The sequence below is a fragment of the Talpa occidentalis genome, unplaced genomic scaffold (genome assembly GCF_014898055.3).
Source record: "Talpa occidentalis isolate TD23 unplaced genomic scaffold, MPIMG_talOcc4v2.1 talOcc4.8, whole genome shotgun sequence".
Lineage (NCBI taxonomy): Eukaryota > Metazoa > Chordata > Mammalia > Eulipotyphla > Talpidae > Talpa > Talpa occidentalis.
Window position 1 is genome coordinate 71,597,419 of NW_023605194.1, and position 21,739 is coordinate 71,619,157.

Sequence of the window (21,739 nt, forward strand, 5' to 3'; positions counted from 1 at the left end):
TTACCCTGCAACTGGGAGGGGACACGTGAGTTGTTGACCAGCAGTGGTGGCAGAGCCGTGGTGTCCACCAAGCACCTCCCATTCACACTTGTGTTGTGAGGACAGACACACTGAGCTGCCCCTCTCCACCCCTGCAAAGCATATGGTCCTGCAGCCCGAGACTGCTGCTCCTCAACCAGCCACAGATTAAACCACTTTCCCTCTTCTCAAACCTTTCCTTCCATTGGACCAAGGCAACAAGTGCTCAGGCAGGAGGGGCAGCCAGTCCCAAGCCAGGATACAGGCACAGCAGCAGAGGGGGCTCCCCTTTGTACGAACAAAGTTTCTTGAAAAGTTCTGCATCATTCCAGGGGCGATGGTTCAAAATTGTTCAAGGGAAACACCAGAGGAATTATTATGCTTTGGGGATTTCCTAAGCTCTATGTCAAAAGCACTTTGTACTGGGTGATGACAAAATACTAAAAGGAACTTTACAATGGGACTGGATTCAGAACACACAGAATTCAGAGTCACGACTTCTTAGAATGGCTCAAATTACTGAAATGTGTTGACACTTTCTGAAGTCACGTTCTTAAACTCGAACGTGTCTCTGACATTTCTGCCCTTTGTATTATATCCCATGGGGCCTCCCTGGTGGCGCAGCGGTTGAGCGCTGGGTTGCAAAGCTGCCGGCAGCCTCTGCAGCGCCAGTTCGATCCCCGGCTGCTCCCCGGCCACCAGAGGAGGGCCCCACATGGCGCACAGACCTCTCCTGCCGCCCGCTGCTCCCCTCAGCAGTGTACTTCGGTCCTTCTGCCTGCTCTGCTCCCCGCTCTGGCTCTGGTGAATTCTCTCACCCTCCCGCGCTTCTGACTGTACCCAGTGCTTGTATAAATAAATAAATAAATAAATCTTTAAAAAAAAAAAAAATGTATTATATCCCAGGGCATCTGCCTGGCTCCTAGCATGGGTCCTGGGACTTCCCCAGTTCCCCTGTGACAACCTACAGACACCTCCGTGGCCCCCCCTTCCAGCCTTGTTGGGGGGACTGTGTCTGCGCCACCTGCGCCCTCCCGGCCCCGACCTGCGCCCTCCCGGCCCCGTCCTGCGCCCAGTGTAAGGGTGCCGTGGCCCTTCCGCACACACTGCACCCTGCCGGGGCACCCGGCCGGCGGGAGGCGGGGCCCTGCGCACCTTCCGGCTGCGCCCGCCCCGCCCCCGGCCCCGCCCCGCCCCATTTGTGACCCGCCGCCCCCTTTGTGGCCCCGCCCAGCGGTCGAGGAAGCGCGGACGCTTGGCGGCGGCCTCACTTCGCCGGCCTGTCGTTGGGGACTGAGCTCCGCGCCCGCTCGAGCGACGCGCCCGGCCGCGTCCGGGACCCCCGAGCCGCTCGCCTGCCGCCCCGGGCGCCCAGCCCGCGTCCTCCATGCCCGCGCCGGCCCGCCGGCTCGCCGGGGCCCTGGCGCTGGCGCTGGCGCTGCTGCTGCCGCGACGCTCTGGTAGGCGGCCGGGCCGGGCCGGGCCGAGCTGGGGCCCTGCGGGCGCCGGGGTCGCGGGGCCGCGCGCAGGTGCGCGAACGGGAGTGCCGGGGTGGGGGCCGGCCTGGGTGCGGGCGCCCTCGGGAGTGGGGCGCGCCGCCGGCTCCGGCCCTGTGGTGCGGGGGAGCCGCTCCTCGCCCGGCCCCACCCTGGTGGCGGATTCCGAGAAGGGCTGCGCCGCCCTTCCTGCCCGGGGCGGCTCCTCTCGCTGGGAAGGGGAAGCGGCCTCGGAAACCCTGGTGGCCGAAGCCGGAGGCCGCTCCCTGCGGTGGCTGAGGACTCACTGGGCGCAGTAAACACCTTTAAGATGCAGACGAGGACGATCTTGTTGTATAAAATGGCCCCACCGCAGGACACCGCCCTTCGTGCTCGCTTTTGCTCTGTGTAGTCAGCCGCGTCTGTCTCCCCTCCTCACCCCACAGGCCTCGGGGCGCCTTGTCTGAGGTTTTGATGTTTGCCTTTGCTGTGGCTGTGTCCGCGTGGCTCGCTGTCTGCCTGGCCCCTCTGGCTCCGGTGCCTCATTCTCTCCAACTCTTTCGGTTTTGTAAATGGCAACAGTTTCTTTTTCCTTAGGACAATAAAAGTCCACCTCTAGGGATGGATGGAGGCACCCTCTTGACCCAGCCCTCGGCCAGTTTCGGGTCCAGCTTTTGTTGCTGAGGCTGCAGTAAACGCTGCAGAGCAGGTGATTTTTCTTTAGTGGATTGTGGCTGCACCCCAGCTGGAGGGCCAGGAGGGGGCAGGAGGGCCTGGCTGGGCGGGCAGTGTTCCTGTTTTCAGTTTTTAGAGGTAAACACAGGTCACTTTCCCAAATCACTGTTCTGCTCCCCAGTGCGGCTGGCCCCCCTTTCTCTACATACCCTCCAGCCCCTGTGGTGGGGTCTCCAGGCCCACAGGTGTGAACGGTCTCCTGGGCTGGCCTGTCTCTTTGGCTGAAAACAACGATGAACGCTTTTCCTTGTAGCTGTTGTTCTCCTTGGTACATGGGCCAGCTGGTGCCCATCTTAAGCACGGGTGGGAGTGACCACAGGTGCTGCTGTTGGTGTCATTCTGGCTGCCCGCAGGACGCTGGCATGGCACCTTGAGACTGGGCAGAGAGCGTTGCTAGTCCTGTTCATTTGGTTTTTCTGTTGTAAAATGAAACTGGCCAGCCAATATTCATAAAAGTGGATGTTGCTGATGGAATTCGGCTCTTTCATTGCTCACACAGCGCTGACCACTGCCGCTTTGGCCTCTGGTTTCTTCTGGGAGGCTGTGGGCAGTTGCGTGGGCACTGCAATTAGCAGGGTGGAATGCGGGCCAGTGCGCAGAGGCGGCTGGGAGGAAGTTTGCACAGAGGGTTCTAGAAGCAGAAGGGGAAGGAGAGCAGCTCTGTGCTTGGAGCTCTCTGATCAGCTGGTGCCTGGAGTGAGGCCAAGGTGGGTGCAGGGAGGACACAGCCCCCACCCGGCACTGGCCGCCCTGGGCACAGTGTCTGGTGGACTCCTGGACGATGTGCATCTGCATCCTGACCTCACATACTGCTGTGACAGAGCTCTTGGGTTTCCAAGCCCACAGTAATTAACAGGAGTCACAGTTGCTGACATAGGAGTGACACCAATCTCTGGAGAATGTGCCCCAGAAAGCCTCAGAAGCAGAACATAAAACAGCCACTGTCCTGGGGCGGTTGGGCTGGCCAGGGCACTGGGGCCCAGAGCGCGGCGGCCCTGAGCCCAGGCAGCAGTGTGTCCTGGGACCTCCAGCTGGTTGCCTCCCAGAGGAGACCAGGGCTGAGGTGGAGGGCACGGGGGTGGTGTCTGAGCAGGGCGCCTGGGCGTGGGAGGCTTCCCGAGTGGGGGGGGGGGTCTGGATGTGAACGTAGTGGGCAGTGGGGGACGAGGTTGGACATTACTGTGCTGTCTTTTCAGCTCACTGCCCGGTGGGCTTGTTCCCAAGAGCCCAGAGCTGCGAGTTGGTCCCTGAGGTGGGCGGGGCCGTCCTTGGTTGCGGTGGGAAGTGCGGAGCAGGCTGGGTCCCACCGCCATGCTGTGACATGCCTGCTGGCCAGAGGGGAGACTCCAGACTTGCCTGTTCTCACTCCCAGGTGCCTGCGACGATCTCCCGAAATTCCAGTCTATGAAGGTAAAGGGCACCCCTAAGACCTCCTACAGCCCTGGGGAGCAGGTGGCATACGAATGTCGGCCTGGCTACCGGCACAAGAGCAGCAGCGGTGACATCCTGGTGACCTGCAGCGCCGATGGCACGTGGAACATGCCGCAGGAGGCCTGTGTCAGTGAGTGGCCGTGCCAGGCTTCAGAGGGCTCGGGGGTGTTTCCTGCTGCCAGTTTTCTGGGGTTGTGGTGTTCGGGGGTACTGTATTTTTGTCAGACTTCGAAATCTCTAGGGCGCCTTCTTCCCGGCAGAGGGTGGCCGGGGTAAACGCGACCCTTAATGCCCCTGATTGTGTGGACAGGGTGACCCACCCATGCCCTCAAGAGGGCCATGAGGGGCTTTGCTTTGACCCCAGTTGAAGTTGGCCTGGAACAGTGAAGTTGAAAATTTCTTTTAGAAAAATCGTGTAGAAACCCAGGAGATCCGCTGAACGGCAGGATCATCACCGGGGAGGGGAACTTCGACTTCGGCGCCAGCATCACCTACACCTGCAACGAGGGGTGAGGGCTGCGTCTGCCAGCTGGCCCACGCGCGTTCCCGTTCTTTCCTGGCGTCCACTCTATCCCAGGCTGTGCCACCGCCTGATTCCTGGGGCTTTTCACGGAGACTGCGAGATATGTTAGTAATAGAAATTTAAGTTGAGGGAAGGCAGGTTGTATGTAACAAGCTTATGTATTCAAAATGCAGTCATTCTAGTGACTTTCCTCGGGGACAGTGTTCCCTTTTTCCAATTGCGGGAGGTTGGGATCAGGGCGGGAGCAGGGTCCCCTGGCAGGATGTGAGGGCCGCATTGTCCATGGGCCGCGCTGCCATGTCTGTCAGAATCTCGTGGCTGGAAAAGCCTTTTACAAGCAAGTGACGCAGCCCAGACCCCGAGTGCCTGGCTCCTCTGTCCTGAGCGCTGTCAGTGATGCATCCTGGCGACGCTGAAGGTTGGTGGCAAATGTGCATTGAGAGGAGAAACGCGGTGCGCTGGAGGGACCCAGCTTGCAGTCCCGCTGAGTGTGTGTATCAGTTCATGCACCAAGCGTGTGTCATCCAGGGTCCCCGCAGGCGAGGCCGTGCCACCTGCGAACAGCGGTGGCTTCTCCCTTAACAATCTGTACCTGGAAATCTGTTCCTGTTATAAACCAGTTTACTTCAGTGAAACAAAAAGCAAAAACTGAAAAACTTTGCTTCAGAAAATAAATCAATCTGAAGTCGCCTGTGATCTAACAACAGAAAAGATGCTCCCTCAGCTGCTGTCGTGCGGGAGACATACCTGCTTTCTCCCTGCCATGTTCCGAGACCAAGTGACCCTTTCTTTTCTCATTTAGTTTCCGCTTACTTGGTGAGAAAACGCTGCATTGTCAGCTCTCTGGGAATCAGCTGGACTGGGACGAGATCCCCCCTATCTGTGAAAGTAAGTGTGTCTTTGGGAGCAGGCAGCAGCACAGCCCTAGTGCAAGGCCCTTTTGCTTTCAATAAGGACCCCAGAGAGCGTTGCTTTATGCGAGATATTTCTGTTGCCGTTCGTTAGCTTGGAATTAAAACTTAGAAGTTTGAAAGATAATTACCTGTTCCTTTTTAAGATCAGTAGCCTCGATCTGTGCAAACATCTACAGTACTTTTTTTTTTTTTTTTAAAGATGTATTTATTTGTTTATACAAGCACTGGGTACAGTCAGAAGCGTGGGAGGGTGAGAGAGTTCACCAGAGCCAGAGTGGGGAACAGAACAGGCAGACTGACGAAATACACTGCTGAGGGGATCGGCGGGCGCGGCAGGAGAGGTCTGTCGTGCCATGTGGGACTCTGCCAGCGGCCAGGAATTGAACTGGCACTGCAGAGGCTGCAGGCAGCTTCACAGCCCAGCTCTCATCCGCTGCGCCTCCAGGGGAGACCCTACAGTACTTTTTTAATGAAACATAAAAACTTGGGCCTCCCTGGTGGCACAAGGGGTTAAGCATAGCACTGTGAAGCTATCCACAGTCTCTACAGCATGAGTTCGATCCCCAGCCAGGGAACTGATCCACAAGGCGCAGCAGACCTCTCCTGTCTCCCCGCTGCTCCCCTCAGCAGTATGTTTCAGTAGATCTGCTTGTTCTGCTCCCTACTCTGTCTCTGGTGAATCCTCTCACCCCCTGCACCTCTGGTCTGTGCCCCAGTTCTTGTATGCACAAACAAGTATTTAGAAAGAAAGTAAAAGCTTTCAAAAACAAATACTGAGACCGGCCACCCCGCCCCCATTCCTGCACATCTCGTGACCCACTTGAGGGGAAGGCGCGGGCGCTGTGTGGCCATGTCACGCAGTTGCCGGCCTGGGGCCTGTGCTGAACACTAATGAGAATGGAAGCATGAGGAGATGGTGTCTTCTCCTGCCAGTGGGGCGATGAGGCACATACAGATTGTATGCACGTCTCACCTCTGCTTTCATCTCTGACCATGAGCACACTCATTGTTACACTGGCCGCTTCTCTGACGAGGAGAAAGCAGTGCTGCCTCATAGAGCGAGGGCTCCTCGTGAGTGCTCTGGATAGAGCTTTAAGAAAATGAGTTTTATTCTGAAATTCTGTGTCTACGCTCCCCATGTGAGCTGGGGCGATTCTCTCTCTCCTCGGCACTCTCTGCTGGCTAGATGGGCCATAGCCGTCCGCACACCCCATGCCAGGACATGCTCCGGACTTGCTGGTGCAGCCTCGTCCCTTCCCTGGTGCTCACATGTTCTCTCTCTTCCTTTTTTAAGAGATTTTGTGTAAACCACCTCCAGCAATAGCAAATGGAAGATACTCCAACAGCGAGAAGGACACATTCAGCTACCAGGAGTTCGTGACCTACAGCTGTAACCCTTCCGGTGGGCAGGACAAGTTCTCCCTGGTAGGGGAGAGCAGACTTATCTGCTCCGGCAGCGGGGAGTGGAGCAGCGCACCTCCAGAGTGCAGAGGTAACTCACCTGTCCTGCGCCTGGCACCCGTGGGCACTCCCGGCAGCGTCCTGGCCCCTGTGTGTGTCACACACAGTGGCTGGCATGTGGGAGGGTGAGCTTGTGCGCTCACCATGCGGTGCCACCACACGGTCTGACGCATGGCTCTGCAGGCCTGGCCCGTGCTTGGGTGGCGGAGGGGACAAGTGCAGGCTGTGCCCGCGGTGCTGTGGGCTGGTGGTGGCCGCCAACTCTCCTGCCCTGGTGCTCTGGGGGAGGGGGAGGGGAGCCTCGAGAGCTATTTGGACCAGTGAGGACAAAACATGATCCAAATTGGATCCCAAACAGCAAGCCCACAGGTCCAAGAAGTGAATTCAGTGACCTGGCGGGGTAATTGTATAAAATATATCAAAAACTAGACACATCATGGGGTAAACTATCAAAAACAAAAGATAAAAAGCAGCCGAGAGAGAACGCGGCCCCATCCCTCCCCGCCGCCCCAAACAGGAACAGCAGCCGTGCCTTGTCTAGAACCCTGGGCATGGCACGGCTCAGCCCCTCTTGGGCCTCCCTCGGGAGAAGGCACTTGAGCTGGAGGCCGAGTAGTCTTTTCAGAGTAGGCATGCCGGGCCCTGTGTCACTCCCTGACCTTCACAGGGGAGTGCTAGGACATCCTTGGATGGAGGGGTGCTGCCTGCCGGACGTGTCCCAGCTGTGCTGGCAGGCAGGCCTCCATCCTCCTCTGCCCACTGCTCGGACTCAACCTTCTTGCCACGCCCATTTCTGTTTGTTCGTTTCCAAATTCTTCCAGCCTGTGACTGGATCCTGTTACCAGCCCAGAAGGCTGTGGGGTGAAGGGCAGCAGCTGAGCCCCCTGGTTGAAGGTGTTGAAGGGGCTCAGCCCAGGCTATGAGCTGAAGCAGGACGCCCCGCCTGTAGGCTTCAGATACCCACCCTCCCCTGTCCCAGGAGTCCCCAAGGCAGGTGCCCCCGGGGTGCCATGCCTCCAGCTGCCCACCCGGTTGGCCCATGCCCGCCCTGCTCATGCTGCTCACTCCGGGTGAGCATAGGTGACAGCAGTGGGCACCTCTTCCCTAGCAGCCAGTATCAGTTGACATCGAAGGCACCTGGTACTAAAGTGTCTCCAAGTGGGTCACAGGCCCCGCTGGGCATCTTCGTAGCCACGGCATTCCAGACACCTGTCGGTGCGGGAGAACGCAGCCAACCCAGGGGTCCAGCCTGTTCTGGAAAGCTGCTAGAGTTTTCTAAATCTGTTTGCCTGAGGCTAAAATGTATACCCATCAAGTTTTCTTTTTAAATTAACATACTGCCCTTGAAGGAGTCAGGGGGCTACTTCCTCTGACCCCTTGTTCATGAGATTTCCATTAATTGTGACATTTCTTCCCCCTCCAGTGGTCAAATGCCCGTTCCCAGTGCTTGAAAATGGATTCATTGTGTCAGGGATGGCAAAGAAGTTCTACTACAAGGCGCAGGTTGAGCTGGCCTGCAACTCCGGCTTCCACCTCTCTGGGGCCAGTGAGATCCAGTGCAGCGCCAACAGCACCTGGGATCCCACCATGCCCCAGTGCATCCACGGTATGTGGTCTGGTCAGGTCGGGGCGGCTGGCCAGACAGCCAGACGTGGGGCGCTGGCCGCACTGCTCTTGGATGGGGGACCCTCCTCCATAGGCCGTTGTGGGAGAGGGGGCTGGTGACCCCTCTTCATAGTAAGTCGGGGCCTGAGAACTTCAGGGAGATGGGCCAGGAACAGAAGGTGCCACGTTCATCCTGTGGTGAGGCAGCAGAGCCGCCACTGACCACTGCGTTCTTTTGTTTTGCAGTGCCGGCTGCTCCCAGTACAAAGCCTCCAACCTCTACCAGCCCAGGTCCAGTACACCCGATTTCTCTCCAAATGGCCTTTGAGCACTTGGGGACTTTCTGAAAACCCTTTCTGTTCCTCTGCTTGATGCTTATCTGCCATCTTTAGAGTTTTTTAATTTTTGTTTATTTCATTATGCACACAAGAGCTGGGGTATAGGCCAAAGGTGTGGGAGGGGTGAGAGGATTCCCCAGAGATAGAGTGGGGAGCAGAACAAGTGGATCCACTGAAACACACTGCTAAGGGGAGCAGCAGGGAGACATGAGAAGTCTGCTGCACCCTGTGGGTCACTTCCTGGCTGGGGATGGATTCTGGCTGCAGCGGCTGTGGATGGCTCCATAGTGCTGAGACTCAACCCTGCACCCCAGGGAAGGCCCACCTTTGCCATTCTTGGTAGCACAGGGCCTGCGCAGCTGCTGCCTTGCCCTGCGTGTCTAGGTAACCCGCCCAGTCCACAGATAGCAGCTGCTGGAGTGCCTGTGCGGTGCTGGGGCTGAGCCAGCTGGCGGCCGCCGTGAGAGCTGGCGTGGTCAGCTGGTCAGCGCGAGCTGCTGCAGACAGAGCCTTAGAGCCGCATGTGCTGTACCCCCAGCCTGGCGTGTGCTCCAGCTCCCTTTTCTGCTTTAAAGTCATGTCTGCTCCTCCGCTGGCTATGTCCTGGCCCAGGCTGGGCCGGTCCCCAGTGTGGCCAGTTCAACTCTGTCTCTGGTGTGTTGGTACCAGGGTCTCTGGGCTGCTGTGGAGCCCCTGAGTGCCTTCTCCATGGAGGGCTGAAAGAGGGGCCCTCTCCCAAGCTAGTGCCTCTGCCAAATTCCCTGCTGGTGACACGAGAGACAGCAGGAGGGGGAATAAAAGAAAATACAAAATTAAAGTTTAAAAAAAAATTAAATTACCAAAATCAGAAGAGGTTGCACTTGCAGGCTGGACCAAAGGATGGAATTTATTTTCCAAGCTCCAAGCCCGTTCCTCCAACCTGGCCTCCTGTTTCAACTCATCCAGGTCCAGTAACTCCTGCAGGCTCTTTGCTTTAATTTGTCAGTTAGAGAAAGACTTTCCCAAAAGTACAGTCTTGGCACCAGTGTCAGATGGTGTTACTGTGGGTCTGACCCGACTGTGCTAGTGTGAAGAAATTTGGGGGAGATACTGCAGTGAGAAGACCAGGATTTAGCTGCCGGGCAGGCTACCAACTGGGTGACTGTTTGCAGATGACATGTTTGCTCTGAGCATGTGTCTGACTGAGTGTGGGTGCTGCTGGGTTTCCTCTCCAGTTGACACTGTGAGGGGCATCCTGGCGGGTGCATGCTTGACTCTTGTGTCAGTGTGTGTTTAGGTAAAACTCCCAGATGTAGAGCTGTAGCCAGAGGTGATGTGCAGATTCCAACTAGAGAAATGATCTTTAAAAAATCAGATGTCAGCATGGAAGGCCTGCACCGGCAGGCTGGTGAACAGACGGAATTTATTTTCCAGGCTCCAAGCCGGTTCCTCCAACCCGGCCTCCTGTCTCCACTCATCCAGGTCCAGTAACGCCTTGTCTTGTGTCTGTGTGTGGGTTTGCTCTCATCCCTTCCCCGCCCTCACGCACCACGTTTCCTGCAGCTGTCCCGGGCACGCACTGGATGCGAGCCCATCTGTACTCACTCCTACCCCCGGCCCTAGTGGGCCGAACCTCGGGCCCACCTCGGGCCCACGTCCACCCAGTGTCCTGGCCCAGGCCTGGGCCCGTTCCCGGGACGGCCAGTTCAATTCTGTCTCTGGGCCACTGTGGGAAGGCCCTGAGTGTGCTCCCCATGGAGGCCTGAGGGAGGGGTCCTCTCCTGAGCTAGCACCTCTGCCCGGCTCCCTGCCAGCGGCATGAGAGACAGCAGGAGGGGGAATAAAAGAAAATACTAAATTAAAAGTCAAAGAAAATTGTTAATAAATTATCAAAGTTAGACAGAGGCCTGCCCTGGCCGGCTGGTAAATGGACGGAATTTATTTTCCAGGCCCTGAGCCCGCGGTCCCTCCACCCTGGCCACCAGATTCAAGCAATGCAGGCCAGTAACACACCTAGTTTGCCAGATTCTGTAACGTGGTGGGTGTGATGTGGCGTCGGCTTTACTTTTCACTGCCTTGCTTATCAGTGAGGCTGACCCTTTAGTACTAGCACTCACTCACCAGCGCTCCTCAAGCATGTGAGCATGGTGTCACGTGCACTGTGACTCTGCCCTTTCAATGCAAGGTGAATATTTTTTTCAAGTGTTTTTTTTTTTTAAGATTATTTATGCATACAAGAGCTGGGGTACAGACCAGAGATGCGGGGGGTAAGAGGATTCACCAGAGACAGAGTGGGGAGCAGAACAGGCAGACTGACTGAAATACACTGCTGAGGGGAGCAGCGGGCAAGACAGGAGAGGTCTGCTGTGCCATCTGGGTTGCTCCCTGGCTGGCTAGGGATCGAAATCGTGAACTCGTGCTGCGGAGCCTGCTGATTGTTTCATAGTGCGGTGCTTAACCCCTTGAGCCACCAGGGAGGCCCTGGTTTTATTTTGTTCTGTTTTGCCTTGTTTTCTTAATAAGTTTTAAGCTTTTTTTAAATATAGATTTATTTATTTATGCATATAAGAACTGGGGTACAGGCCGGAGGTAAGGGGTGGGGGGGGGGGTGAGAGAATTCCCCAGAGATAGACTGAAGAACAGAACAGGCAGACTGACTGAAATACACTGCTGAGGAGAGCAGCAGGTGAGACAGGAGAGGTCTGCTGCGCCATGTGGGCAGCTCCCTGGCTGGGGATTGAACTCATGCTGCAGTGGCTGCAGATAGCTTCAGAGTGCTGAGACTTAACCCCTTGTACCACCAAAGAGGCCCAAGTTTTAAGCTCTTTTATGTTGTAGTGTTCACTAGAAATGGCTCTTTATGCCTTTTAATCATTTAAGTATCACATTAATATAAACTTATATGATTTTTTTTTTTTTTTTAAAGATTTATTTATTTATTTATTTATTTATACAAGCACTGGGTACAGTCAGAAGCGCGGGAGGGTGAGAGAATTCACCAGAGCCAGAGCGGGGAGCAGAGCAGGCAGAAGGACCGAAGTACACTGCTGAGGGGAGCAGCGGGCGGCAGGAGAGGTCTGCGCGCCATGTGGGACCCTCCTCCGGTGGCCGGGGAGCAGCCGGGGATTGAACAGGCGCTGCAGAGGCCGCAGGAAGCTTCGCAGCCCAGCGCTCAACCGCTGCGCCACCAGGGGAGGCCCTATGATTTTTTTTTTAAGATACATTTATTTATACAAGAACCAGGGTACAGGCCAGATGTGTGGGAGGGTGAGAGGATTCACCAGAGACAGAGCGGGGAACAAAACAGGCAGACTGACTGAAACACACTGCTGAGGGGAGCAGTGGGCAAGACAAGAAGCCCTAAACTTACACAGTTTAAAAGGTTGAAGGAAAGCGGTGAAGACCCCACTGGTTGTGGGCCTGCCCGGGTGCCCTCGCGCACCTGCGTGCCTGGGAGCCATGGGGACAGCTGGCACCTTTTGTTTCCTTCTAAAGGGCGTCCTGTGGTGCCCATTTTCCAGAGCCTGACACTGTCCCTTCATGTCTCGGAAGGGCTTGTGTTTGGGTTTGCCCCACTGGTGGCCACCCCCACGTTGCCCGTGACTGGTCTCCTGCAGGCTCCATGCACATGTGACCCCGAGCAGGCCTGGGCTTCTCTGACCTGTGCCGTGGGGGCCAGGGGTGATGGCCACACCCCTCCTGCATCCTGCTGCTTGGCCTTGAAATTGCAGGCATCCACAGGAAGGCAGAGCCTGCCTCTGCCTGCATTGTGCAGCCTTGGGTCTGGTGTCCCTGGGCTCCAGGGCTGTGCCTGTGTCCCAGCTGCACAGGGCTGGGCAGTGCCCAAGAATGCACTTCTTTCTCTCAGTGCTGATGGCTGCCCTCCAGCCTTTTTCTAGATCAGCTTCTCTTGTTCAGCCTGCCCCGTGCTGCTTCACGGCTCTTTCCAGTGGACCTTGGGGCATCAGACCCCGCCCTTTCCTCGTCAGCCACCGCCTAAGCCGCCTCATGGCACTAGGTCACTGCGGCTGGCCTGGGTGTCGTGCTCGAGGCCCATGTGTGTGTTATGGGGATGCTCCTGGGCCTGCTGCTGGCGCCATGGTGGTGGTTGCCCCAGCTCCTGATTCAGGGCTGGAGCCGGGGCCACCGAGTCTCCTGGGGTGTCTGCCTGTGGCCCCATCTCTTCACCTGTTGCCAGCATCTCTGCTCGCAGCAGCTGTGTAGACCCTCGTGGCTTTTCTTGGTGCCTTCTGGCCAGTCAGCAGCAGTCGCCCTCACACGGGCCTTCCACCCTCTCATCAGCCTTCGCAGAAGTTTCTGTTCCATCCCTTTGCTTGCTTCTGACTTGGCTTGTGAAGTGTTCAGAGTCGGGTCCACGCTTTTGACGTGAACCCATGTCCAGCAGGTGGTGGCCGAGCTCCACCCACTGGCCACCCCTTTGGGGTCGGCCTTTGATACAGGAAAGTCTTGAATCTGGAATCCATTCACCCACATTATCTTGTCTTTTGTGCCTCTAGTGTCATACCCAAGAAACCATTACCAGGCCCACCGGAAGCCCGCCCTCTGTTTCCCCTACAGTTTGGACTCTCGCATGAGTTCTTAGCCACGCTGTGTCTGCTTTGGCACCATGGTGTCAAGCTGTGGTCCAGCCTCATGCTTCCGTGTGTTCCGGGGCCCAGTGGCCGTCCTCACCACATGAGGGCAGTGTGTCCTGCGGCAGTGCTGTACCCCCGTGCCCTTGGGCGCTGTGTGTCTGCCAGTGCTGTTGTGATAATTGCTTTGTCGTGGGCTTGAAACCAGGAAGGGCAGATTCTTTCGCCTTTGTTCAGGATTGTCCCAACTGCCCCGAGTCCCGGACGTGCCATCTGAAGTTGAGGTTGTAGTTTTCCATTTCTGTAAAACCGCTGTTTTAGCCGGGGAAGCCTGGGTCTGCAGGCTGCTCAGGGAGAGTGTGGTTCTCCAAGCACCAGGTGTGCGGGCACCCAGCTCCGGCCAGCCTGCCTTTTGCGCTCTTCCTCACCTCTGCCTGCTGAGTGGCAGTTATCAGTGTGAGCCTCTTGGTTAAGTTTTTAATGTAAGTATTTCGGTCTTTCTGATGTATTACAAAGTTGCATGACTTCTTGGCCTCCTTTTGGATTGTTCATTGTGTACAGAAGCACAAATAGTGTGTAGGAGTTATGTTCACTTCCTGCAGCTTTGCTGGATTCAATTATTCTCAGATTTGCGCGTGTGTGTGTGTGTGTATGTGTCAGTGTGTGTATGTGTGTCAATGTGTGTGCGACCGTATGTGTGACAACCTTGTGTGGGGCCTGTGGACACAGGTCCCTTCCTGCTGCTGCCCCTTGAGTGTCTCCTCTCCCTCCCCTGCCTAGCTGCTCTGACTGGACTCCCCAGCATCATGTCGCTTGGAAGCTGCATCCTGTCTGGTTTCGCGGGGAAGCTCACGTCCGCCTGCGTGGGGTATCATCTGTGGCTTCACGTGTGGATGCTCATGGCCGCGCCCCCCTCTACTACAGGTCACCTCTTGGTCACCTCTTTAAGCCCCCAATAGCGTTCAGCAAGTGGAGCCACAGCCGATGTGCAGGGTGACCCGGCTGGTCGCCGCACTCGCTCAAGCTCAGGGCCTTATTGCGGAGAGCCGCTGGAGGGGAAGTAGATACAGCTTTTGAGCAGAAAAATTAATAGTATTTAAGGAAATGATACAAAATGGTTAATAACCCAAACCTATGGATTTAGCAGTCTCGAAGCTTTATGGTTTTATTTTTCTCACTTCTATTTTTCCTTCAGGAGATTTCAGCGGTGGAACCACCTCTGAGGGCATAGGTACGACCTGCTGGTTAGGGACCCCACAGGGTGTGACCAGAGCCAACCGTGGTGGCCAGGCCTGTGTCTGTGGGAAGAGCAGAGGCCCCATGTCGCCTATGGGTGTGGCTGCCGCTTGCATTGGCAACTAGTATGGACATGTGGGAAGTGGGTGCCGGGTCTGTGGGGTGAGCCATGTGCGGCTCCCAAGGGGTGCCCTGGCGGTCCTGAGCCTGGTGGGACCTGCTGCCCTGCCAGGCCTGCTTGTGGTGGCCAGCAGTGCTGGCCCTGTGCATGCGTGCCCAGCCCCGCAGCCGGCGAGCCCCTAGACGGGCTGTGGAGCCTCCGGCAGGCCCCAGGGCAGGTGCTGTCGAGCAGCCATGCAGGCGGGTGGGTGCAGTGCCCCTGAGGGTGTCAGGCAGTGAGGGCCGTCCAGGTGGCTCAGCCTGGTGTACTCACCTCAGCCCAGAGTCTGGGGCCCTCGCGCGGGGACCCTGCAGTTGCAGGTGAGCTCCTGGAAAGTGCACGAGCCGCAATAAACGTACCTTGTGCTATCACTTACAGGAATTTAGCAGAACTGGGTGTTTGAAGCAAAAGTCCTACTGACAGACATTTCTTTCTTTTTAAAAAAAAAGATTTATTCATGTATACAAGAACTGGGGTACAGGCCAGACATGCGGGAGGGTGAGAGGACTGACCAGAGACAGAGCGGGGAACAGAACAGGCAGACTGACGAAATACACTGTTGAGGGGAGCAGCAGGGAGACAGGAGAGGTCTGCAGCACCCTGTGGCTATCTCCCTGGCCAGCTGGGATGGAACTGGCACTGCAGAGGCTGTGGACAGCTCAACTGCCTGCGCACCAGGGAGTTCTCTGACAGACATTTCTAAGAATTCAGATTTTATAGCAGTATTTGTCGTTTGCTGTCAAAACTGCACATTAGGGTTCCCGCACGTGGTTTTTATCTATCTCCTTTCCATTCTTAGCCTCTCCTTGGTCACTGGGACAATGTCTTACTGGGAGGGAGGTGCGGGCCTAGAGAGAGGCGGGTGATAAAGTGTTTGTGGGTCATCTATAAATAGCATCTGTGTGATTGAGTAATTGCATTTTTTAAAAATATTTATGCATGCAAGAGCTGGGGTGCAGGCCAGAGGTGCGGGGTGAGAGGGTTTGCCAGAGACAGAGTGGGGAGCAGAACAGGCAGATCCACTGAAAAACACAGAGGGGGGCAGTGGGGAGACAGGAGAGGACTGCTGCGCCCTGTGGGTCAGCTCTGTGGCCGGGGATCAGATTCTTGCTGCAGTGGCTATGATAAGTTCATAGTGCCGAGACTCCATCCCTGCGCCCCTAGGGAGGCCCGAGAGTACAACTGAGTTTATTTATGACTTAGTCCACCAACCTACTTTTAGAGGAAAGAAAAGTATGAATAAAATTACCAACAAAATCACTAGAAATACAGAATGAGCACTGAACTTAAATGGAATAATCCATTTTAAATGGGTCTCCGCTCACTCGTGAGTCCTGAGCATCCTGGTTACCTTCCCCAGAGCAGGCTGCTGGGTGCTGAGCCTGCCAGGCAGCCCCACCTCATGCTGGGACTGTGAGGGGTGTCTGGGCTGGGGTTTGAGGCAGGGTTACAGCCAAGGCCTCTGGCAGTGCCTCGGCCCAGGTGTCTCAGTGTGGCCCTTCTGTCTCCCTGTTCCCAGGTGCTGGCTTCATCGCCCTGATCGTGCTCACGATCTGTAAGTACCCGCTGCCACTGTGATCACCCCAGATCCTGCTTACTCACCAGTCTCCATTTCTGGGAATTAATGAGCGGACAGTCCCAGGAAGCCTGGTTTTGTGTGTGACCTTGCGTCCCAGTGGTGACCCTGCACTCCTGCCAGTCAAATGCCTGCGGCTAGCCCAAGGCCAAGCACACTGCGCAGGCCTCGCAGGCATTGGGCACTTTTTGTTGCGGGGGAGGGGGCTGCATGCCAGGGAGCAGGCGCGGCCCTGGGATCATCTCCTCTGCTGGAGCGCGACTCGGCGTTGCGGGTCGAGGTCACAGTCTGTGTCTTCATTTCTTATAGTGGGTGCTACCACGGCTGTGGGCTTGGGCCTATACCGGTACCAGCAGCACCTTAAGTCCAGGTGAGTGCGCCTGGCCCCTGCTCTGCCCTGCCCTGCCCCCTCGTGCCATGCTGCTGTGCCCATGCCACTGGTGCCCCGAAATGGGGTCCCACGAGATAGCCCCTCTGGGGGCACTGTGTCCTGCCGCTGGCGTGGCCTCCAGAGAAGCTTCTGTGGGTCTTGAGGGGTAAGTTCTGCTTCAGCCGTGGCTGGTGATGGGGCCTCCCACCTGCACACGCCGCTGCAGGAGTCCCCTGGAGACTGGGCGGGGGTGCCCGCCGCCCCAGAGCACGCCCGTGCCGTGTGGCCGAGCAGGGGTGAACCCAGGGCCACTGATCCCAGCAGGGCTGTCTGCCGGGCACGGCCAGCTGGAAGGCAGCGCAACGAGTGCGTGCCAGGCCGGCACCTCGCGGTGGCGTGTCCCCTTAGGAAGATGGAAAGGCACGGGGCGCTGAGATGTGGCTTCCAAGGGGAACAGCATTTTTAAACATCAGGCCTAACTTTCCTGAAGTGGTTTTCAGTTTAACAGACGATCTGACGTGGCGCTGGGGCACAGGCCAGGCCAACACGCTGCACAATGCGCATTTCCCCTGCAGCTCTTCGAAAAGAACTTCCAAAGTTAAAGCCAGGAGGGCCAGACTTGCTGGGGTGGCTCGGAGAGCACTGGGTGCCCCACACCCCCGGTGGCAGCGCGGGGAGAGCTGGGGTGTCCGCAGGACTGGAAGGCACCTGGGCGCAGACTGTGGGGTTCCCGCTTCCGGTTTGTGCCGCCTCCACAGTGCTGGCTCGAGGGGCGTCGCCAAGCCCGGCCGCCACGTGCCACAGTCCTTAAAGGCGAGCGGCAACCCCAGCTCTGTACCCCCAAATTAAGGCTCCAGCAGCATAAGCGAGCTGACAGAAGTAATTTGTTTTGTGATATTTTTAAAACTCAGGCTTTATAGTGTAGAGTCCATATATTTGTAAAGAAAATAGGAGGTTTCCCTGTTAAATCTGTAATTATTAAGGACAGGACTGGCACCTGGCCAGTCCCCACCGCAGCAGTGGATGTTGGGGGAGGGAAAGTCCAAAAAATGATGGGGGAGGTTAAGCAGCCTCTCCTCCAGGGAGAGCCAGCCTTGTGCAGACCCCACCCTGGGCTGCAGATGAACCCTGACTCTGCCCCCCTGGTGCGACTCCCCTCCAGGTGGGCCACCTGAGCTTCTGGGCTCCCCTGGCCTCGATGCCAGGCCTTGCAAGGCCCTTCTGTGCCCAAGTCCCTGCCTGTACCATGTGGTGTCCTCCCATGCAGGGCTCACTGCCTCCAGTGCAGTGTCGATGGAGATGACTGCAGGCCCTGAGGGTGCTTGGCAAGTCTGTCTCATGGTTCCTATGAGACAGGCTAACCCATTTTCTCATCTAGGTTGTTTAAGGATGTTTGTTCCTTAAGTCTCTTCGTAATGTCTGACCTGTACTGGCTAAACCAGAGACTGTGTCACCTGAGGGTGCCAGGCAGAATGCACAGCACAGCTGGCCCAGGGGGCACAGGTTCCATCCATAGGGAAGGAGGGTGTGGAGCTGGGAATGGCAAGTCTGGGCCAGCAGGGACTGGCGGGGCCTGTCTGGGTGGGCAGATGATGGTCCAGTCATGAGGGTGGGGTGATGGCAGGTCTGGTCAGCGTGGAGGAGGGTGCAGAGAGGGGGTGGCAGGTCTGGTCCAGGGGGTGGTGGTGAATCCTGCCCACCAGGGAGGCTGGGGCAGCAGGGGATGGCTGCTCTGATTCGCATAAGGGTCCGACCTATTCCCAGCGGACAGTGGGCGGAGCCTGTGGGAACAGGGTCTCTGTGGCTGGCTCAGAGTGCACGCTCTGCCTCAGAGGCACAGTCATGCTGTGGCCTCCCCGCATCTTCCTTCACGTAAGGACAGACGCACCAAGAGGAAGCTCCTGGGCCCAAGGCAGCTTGGGGCACCTGTGGGGCCCAGCCTGTGCTGTGGCTCCAGGACAGGGCGAGGCTGGGCGGCGTTGGGGGCACACCATGGTGGGCAGGAACCTAGCAGCGCTCAAGCCGCCTCTCACAATGAAGCTGTTCAGGTTCAGAGGCCTGGGACGTCCCGTAAGCCTGCGTCATCAGCTGTGCCTGCCCACCCTGGTGATTGCATCCCCAGGCTGCCGGCCACTCCCTGGGGCCAGCAGGGTCTACAGAGGCGCGACCGGCCCTCGCTGCTGCTTCCACTCCAGCTGACAGGCAGCTGCTGTGGGACCAACCTGCACCTGCTCCTGCACAGTGTGGGCCCCTCTGGTGTCCGCTCAGGACTGGCCGCAGTTGCCTTTCCTGTATATTTAGCTTACTTAGATATGACTTTAGGAGAATTACAATCTGACCGTGGTTTGCATTGTATTCTTTGGGCAGCGCTGCACTAGAATGGCAGGTTTAGAGCCGTGTTCACTGTGGAGAAGCCATCTTGGGACACGCCGCTGCCTCCACCACGAGAGCAAATGGGCATTCTTGAACTAGCACTTTTGGAATCCTTAGCTTTTTAAAAATTTCCCCTCCAGGCCAGATGTAAAATTGCGAGATTGGGGAGACGCATCTCCCTATGTCCCCCACTGACCGGCAGTCAGAGCAGCAGCGGGCCCTGGAACTGGCAGAGGGGGGAGTAACGGGGCTGTCAGGGGTGGCTCCGCAGGGATACTGGGTCGTTTGTTTCCCAAACTGGGACTCTGTACCAGAAACACGGGGTTTAAAAATGATTTGTTTTCTGAATCTGCTTCCGGTACTTAGTCTCTGTTCTTAATCCGGTTTCTCTCTGATGCTATCTCTGTACTTGCCTTGTAGGAAAAGGAAATCAGATCTTACGCCCGAATATAGCGCCTACCAGGATAAGTCCACCATCCCCACAGAAGAGCCGCAGTAGATGGCTGCCCTGCCCACAGCCGCCCTGGTTCCGTTAAGAGGTGACTGCCTAGTAGTTGGCCCATCTGCTCTGGAAAAGAACATGATAGTTACATTAAAAAAAAAACAAAAACATATACACAACTACTCCCCCATGATGCACCCCTTCCCATTCGGATGTTAATCAGGAAAAAGCTGACCCCATGCCCGCCCCTGCCTGTCCTATGAGAGCTACGCCATGAGAACAGTCTGCGTGTGCCTGCTGGGGTGAGTGGAAAGAGACACTGTGCACCAGCGTGTACACTTACAGGCCAGGACGTGGACTACTACTCCACTGTGAGAAGGAATTAAATCCTGTGTGCCCTAGGTGGTGGCATCACGCTCAAGGTAGTGAATCAGTCAGACTCACCCATGTGTGTAACAGTCACAGCTTTTCCAGCAACCCAATAAAAAGGGTAAACTTGTTACAGGGCAACCCCAATATGAAATGGGTTGCCTGACAGGGTCCTTACCCGTGCGCACTTTCAAGGGACTTACTAATACTCAACTGCAGGCACACACAAAAGGTTAATAAGGGGTTATTTACAAAAGAAAGGGGATATGAAGAAATGAATAACTCAGGGAGAAAAAGAGGGAGATAAATTTGTGGACGTGTCCACAAAACCTGTATGGAGTTTGCTCAGGACATCCTTTCCCCCTAACAAACTCCCCGAAAATCAGACTTGTGGTCACCAGGGACAGGAGTGAGGCGAAAGGTCACAGGTCATAATATTACAGGGCAGGTAGAGGGGTACCTTAGAACCCCCAAACCTGCCTGCACTAAATAGGTTCTCCTATCCACCATATCAAGACAAAACATATAAGATCTTTAATGGAAAAGAACTTTAATACAATTAGGGAACAATACAGAAAATACAAAGAACATGGTTTCCAAATCAAGGACCCAGAGTTACCTGTCCCTTCATGGGTAAAAGTCCAGCCAAATGGGACTGGCCCAGAGCAAGGCCCGAAAGCTACCACAGTCTAAAGCACCTTCCATCTGGGACCCATAGAACAGGGTCAGAAACAGACAAGTCTGGGAGGAAAAGAGTAAAATCAAGATAAGCTGCCACTGTCACTTCCCCATGGGTCTCTCACCCACGTCTGTTTCCATCATACCAGGACCACAAGGCAAGCGCATTTCTTCACATGTCTCTCTGCTCCATGTGGCTCCTCCAGGTCTCCTTCTGGCTCTCCATCCTGCTTCCTTCCTTCCTCAGTCTCCTCTGCAGCTTCTTCTCCCTGCTCAGCTCCACCCTCCCCTGGGTGGGGCAGGGAACCTGGCACCTCCCCCTTTTCTAGGGACTCCCCTGCCACACCAAGAGAAACAAGGGCCAGGTTATCGTGGACAGGGATGGCTGCTGCAAAGTCACTAAGACCAGATCCCAGAACTTTCCATCACATAGAGAATAAAATGGTCTTGTGACTCTGGCGACGGATTTGTCTCACCGTGGTCATTGCACATGTGGTCAACACAAGGTCACCGTGACCACAAAGCTCAGGGTGCCGCGCAGCCGTCAGTGCGTGGGGGTCTGGGCACTAGGCCAGGTGGCGTCCCCGAGAGGCAGCTGCTCGCATGGCCCAAGGTAGTGTTGTCACTGAAACCTTAAGGCAGTGAGATATATAACTTTTTAGATAAAAATTCAAATTTGGAGAAATAGAGTTCAAAATGAAATTCCACTTATAAAGGAAGTTACTCTGCAATCTTTCGTTCAAAGCTGAAGGCCCACTGGAGCTACACCCATGCGCGACTCAAGGGGGTCCCCTGTGTGGGTGGGGTCTGCTCCAGGCCTCAAGCATAGCCTCGGACGGCTCCACAGGGGGTTGGGCACCCAACCGACACTCTTCTCACTAAGAATGTTGCTAGAAGAGAGACATTAACCAAAACAAAGGACGCCCCACTGATTGGGAGAAAATTTTTGCACACAACACTAATAAGGGACTGATCACAAAAATCTACAAAGAGCTGACTAGACTCAACAAAAACAAAGTAAATAACCCAATCAAAAAACAGGCATAAGGGGGGTGGGGAAGGAGAGGAGGGATTAGGGTCAAAATGAGGGGGGTGGGAATTGTATGGGGAATATAACCAAAGTGGAAATGCATACATTGTGCAAAAAATGAAAAGTGATGTAAGAATTATGTAAAATAATATATATAAAAAATAAAGTTACGTAAAAAAAAAAATAGGCATAACAGCTAAAAAGAAACTTCTCCAAAGAGGAAATGCAAATGGCCAACAGGCATATAAAAATATGTTCAATATCACTTGTAATCAGGGAAATGCAAATCAAAACTACAATGAGATAGCACCTTACACCAGTGAAAATGGCACATAGTAAAAAACCAGCAGCAACAAATGTTAGCGAGGATGTGGAGAAAAAGGAACTCTCCTGCACTGCTGGTGGGAGTGCAAACTGGTCCAGCCACTATGGAG

General features: G+C 55.8%; 1 protein-coding gene across 9 annotated transcripts; it reads left to right on the forward strand.

Annotated features, from left to right (window-relative positions):
• The first annotated feature begins 1,401 nt into the window (after nt 1-1,401).
• Nucleotides 1,402-21,345, forward strand: LOC119234696 (membrane cofactor protein-like). 9 transcript variants are annotated; one of them, XM_037497715.2, is made up of 14 exons: nt 1,402-1,478; nt 3,601-3,789; nt 4,066-4,168; nt 4,985-5,070; nt 6,391-6,588; nt 7,981-8,163; nt 8,409-8,453; nt 9,914-9,961; nt 10,429-10,479; nt 13,852-13,995; nt 14,267-14,302; nt 15,987-16,022; nt 16,353-16,413; nt 19,207-21,345. In XM_037497715.2, exons 1-14 carry the CDS (start codon nt 1,406-1,408, stop codon nt 19,283-19,285), a joined length of 1,332 nt encoding a protein of 443 aa, XP_037353612.1. In that variant the 5' UTR covers nt 1,402-1,405; the 3' UTR covers nt 19,286-21,345. The 9 variants fall into 9 exon arrangements, with proteins under 9 accessions (XP_037353612.1, XP_054546004.1, XP_054546001.1 ...); XM_054690028.1 differs by lacking the exon at nt 1,402-1,478 and adding an exon at nt 1,834-2,202; XM_054690029.1 differs by lacking the exon at nt 13,852-13,995.
• Nucleotides 21,346-21,739: the final 394 nt, after the last annotated feature.

Excerpts from the sequence above, each read along its gene's own strand:
- LOC119234696 (XM_037497715.2), top strand. The coding sequence starts at position 1,406 with ATGCCCGCGCCGGCCCGCCGGCTCGCCGGGGCCCTGGCGCTGGCGCTG. Across the intron at positions 10,480-13,851 it reads ACCAGATTCAAGCAATGCAG|CTGCTCTGACTGGACTCCCC; the intron begins GCCAGTAACACA and ends TCCCCTGCCTAG. Across the intron at positions 16,023-16,352 it reads CCTGATCGTGCTCACGATCT|TGGGTGCTACCACGGCTGTG; the intron begins GTAAGTACCCGC and ends CATTTCTTATAG.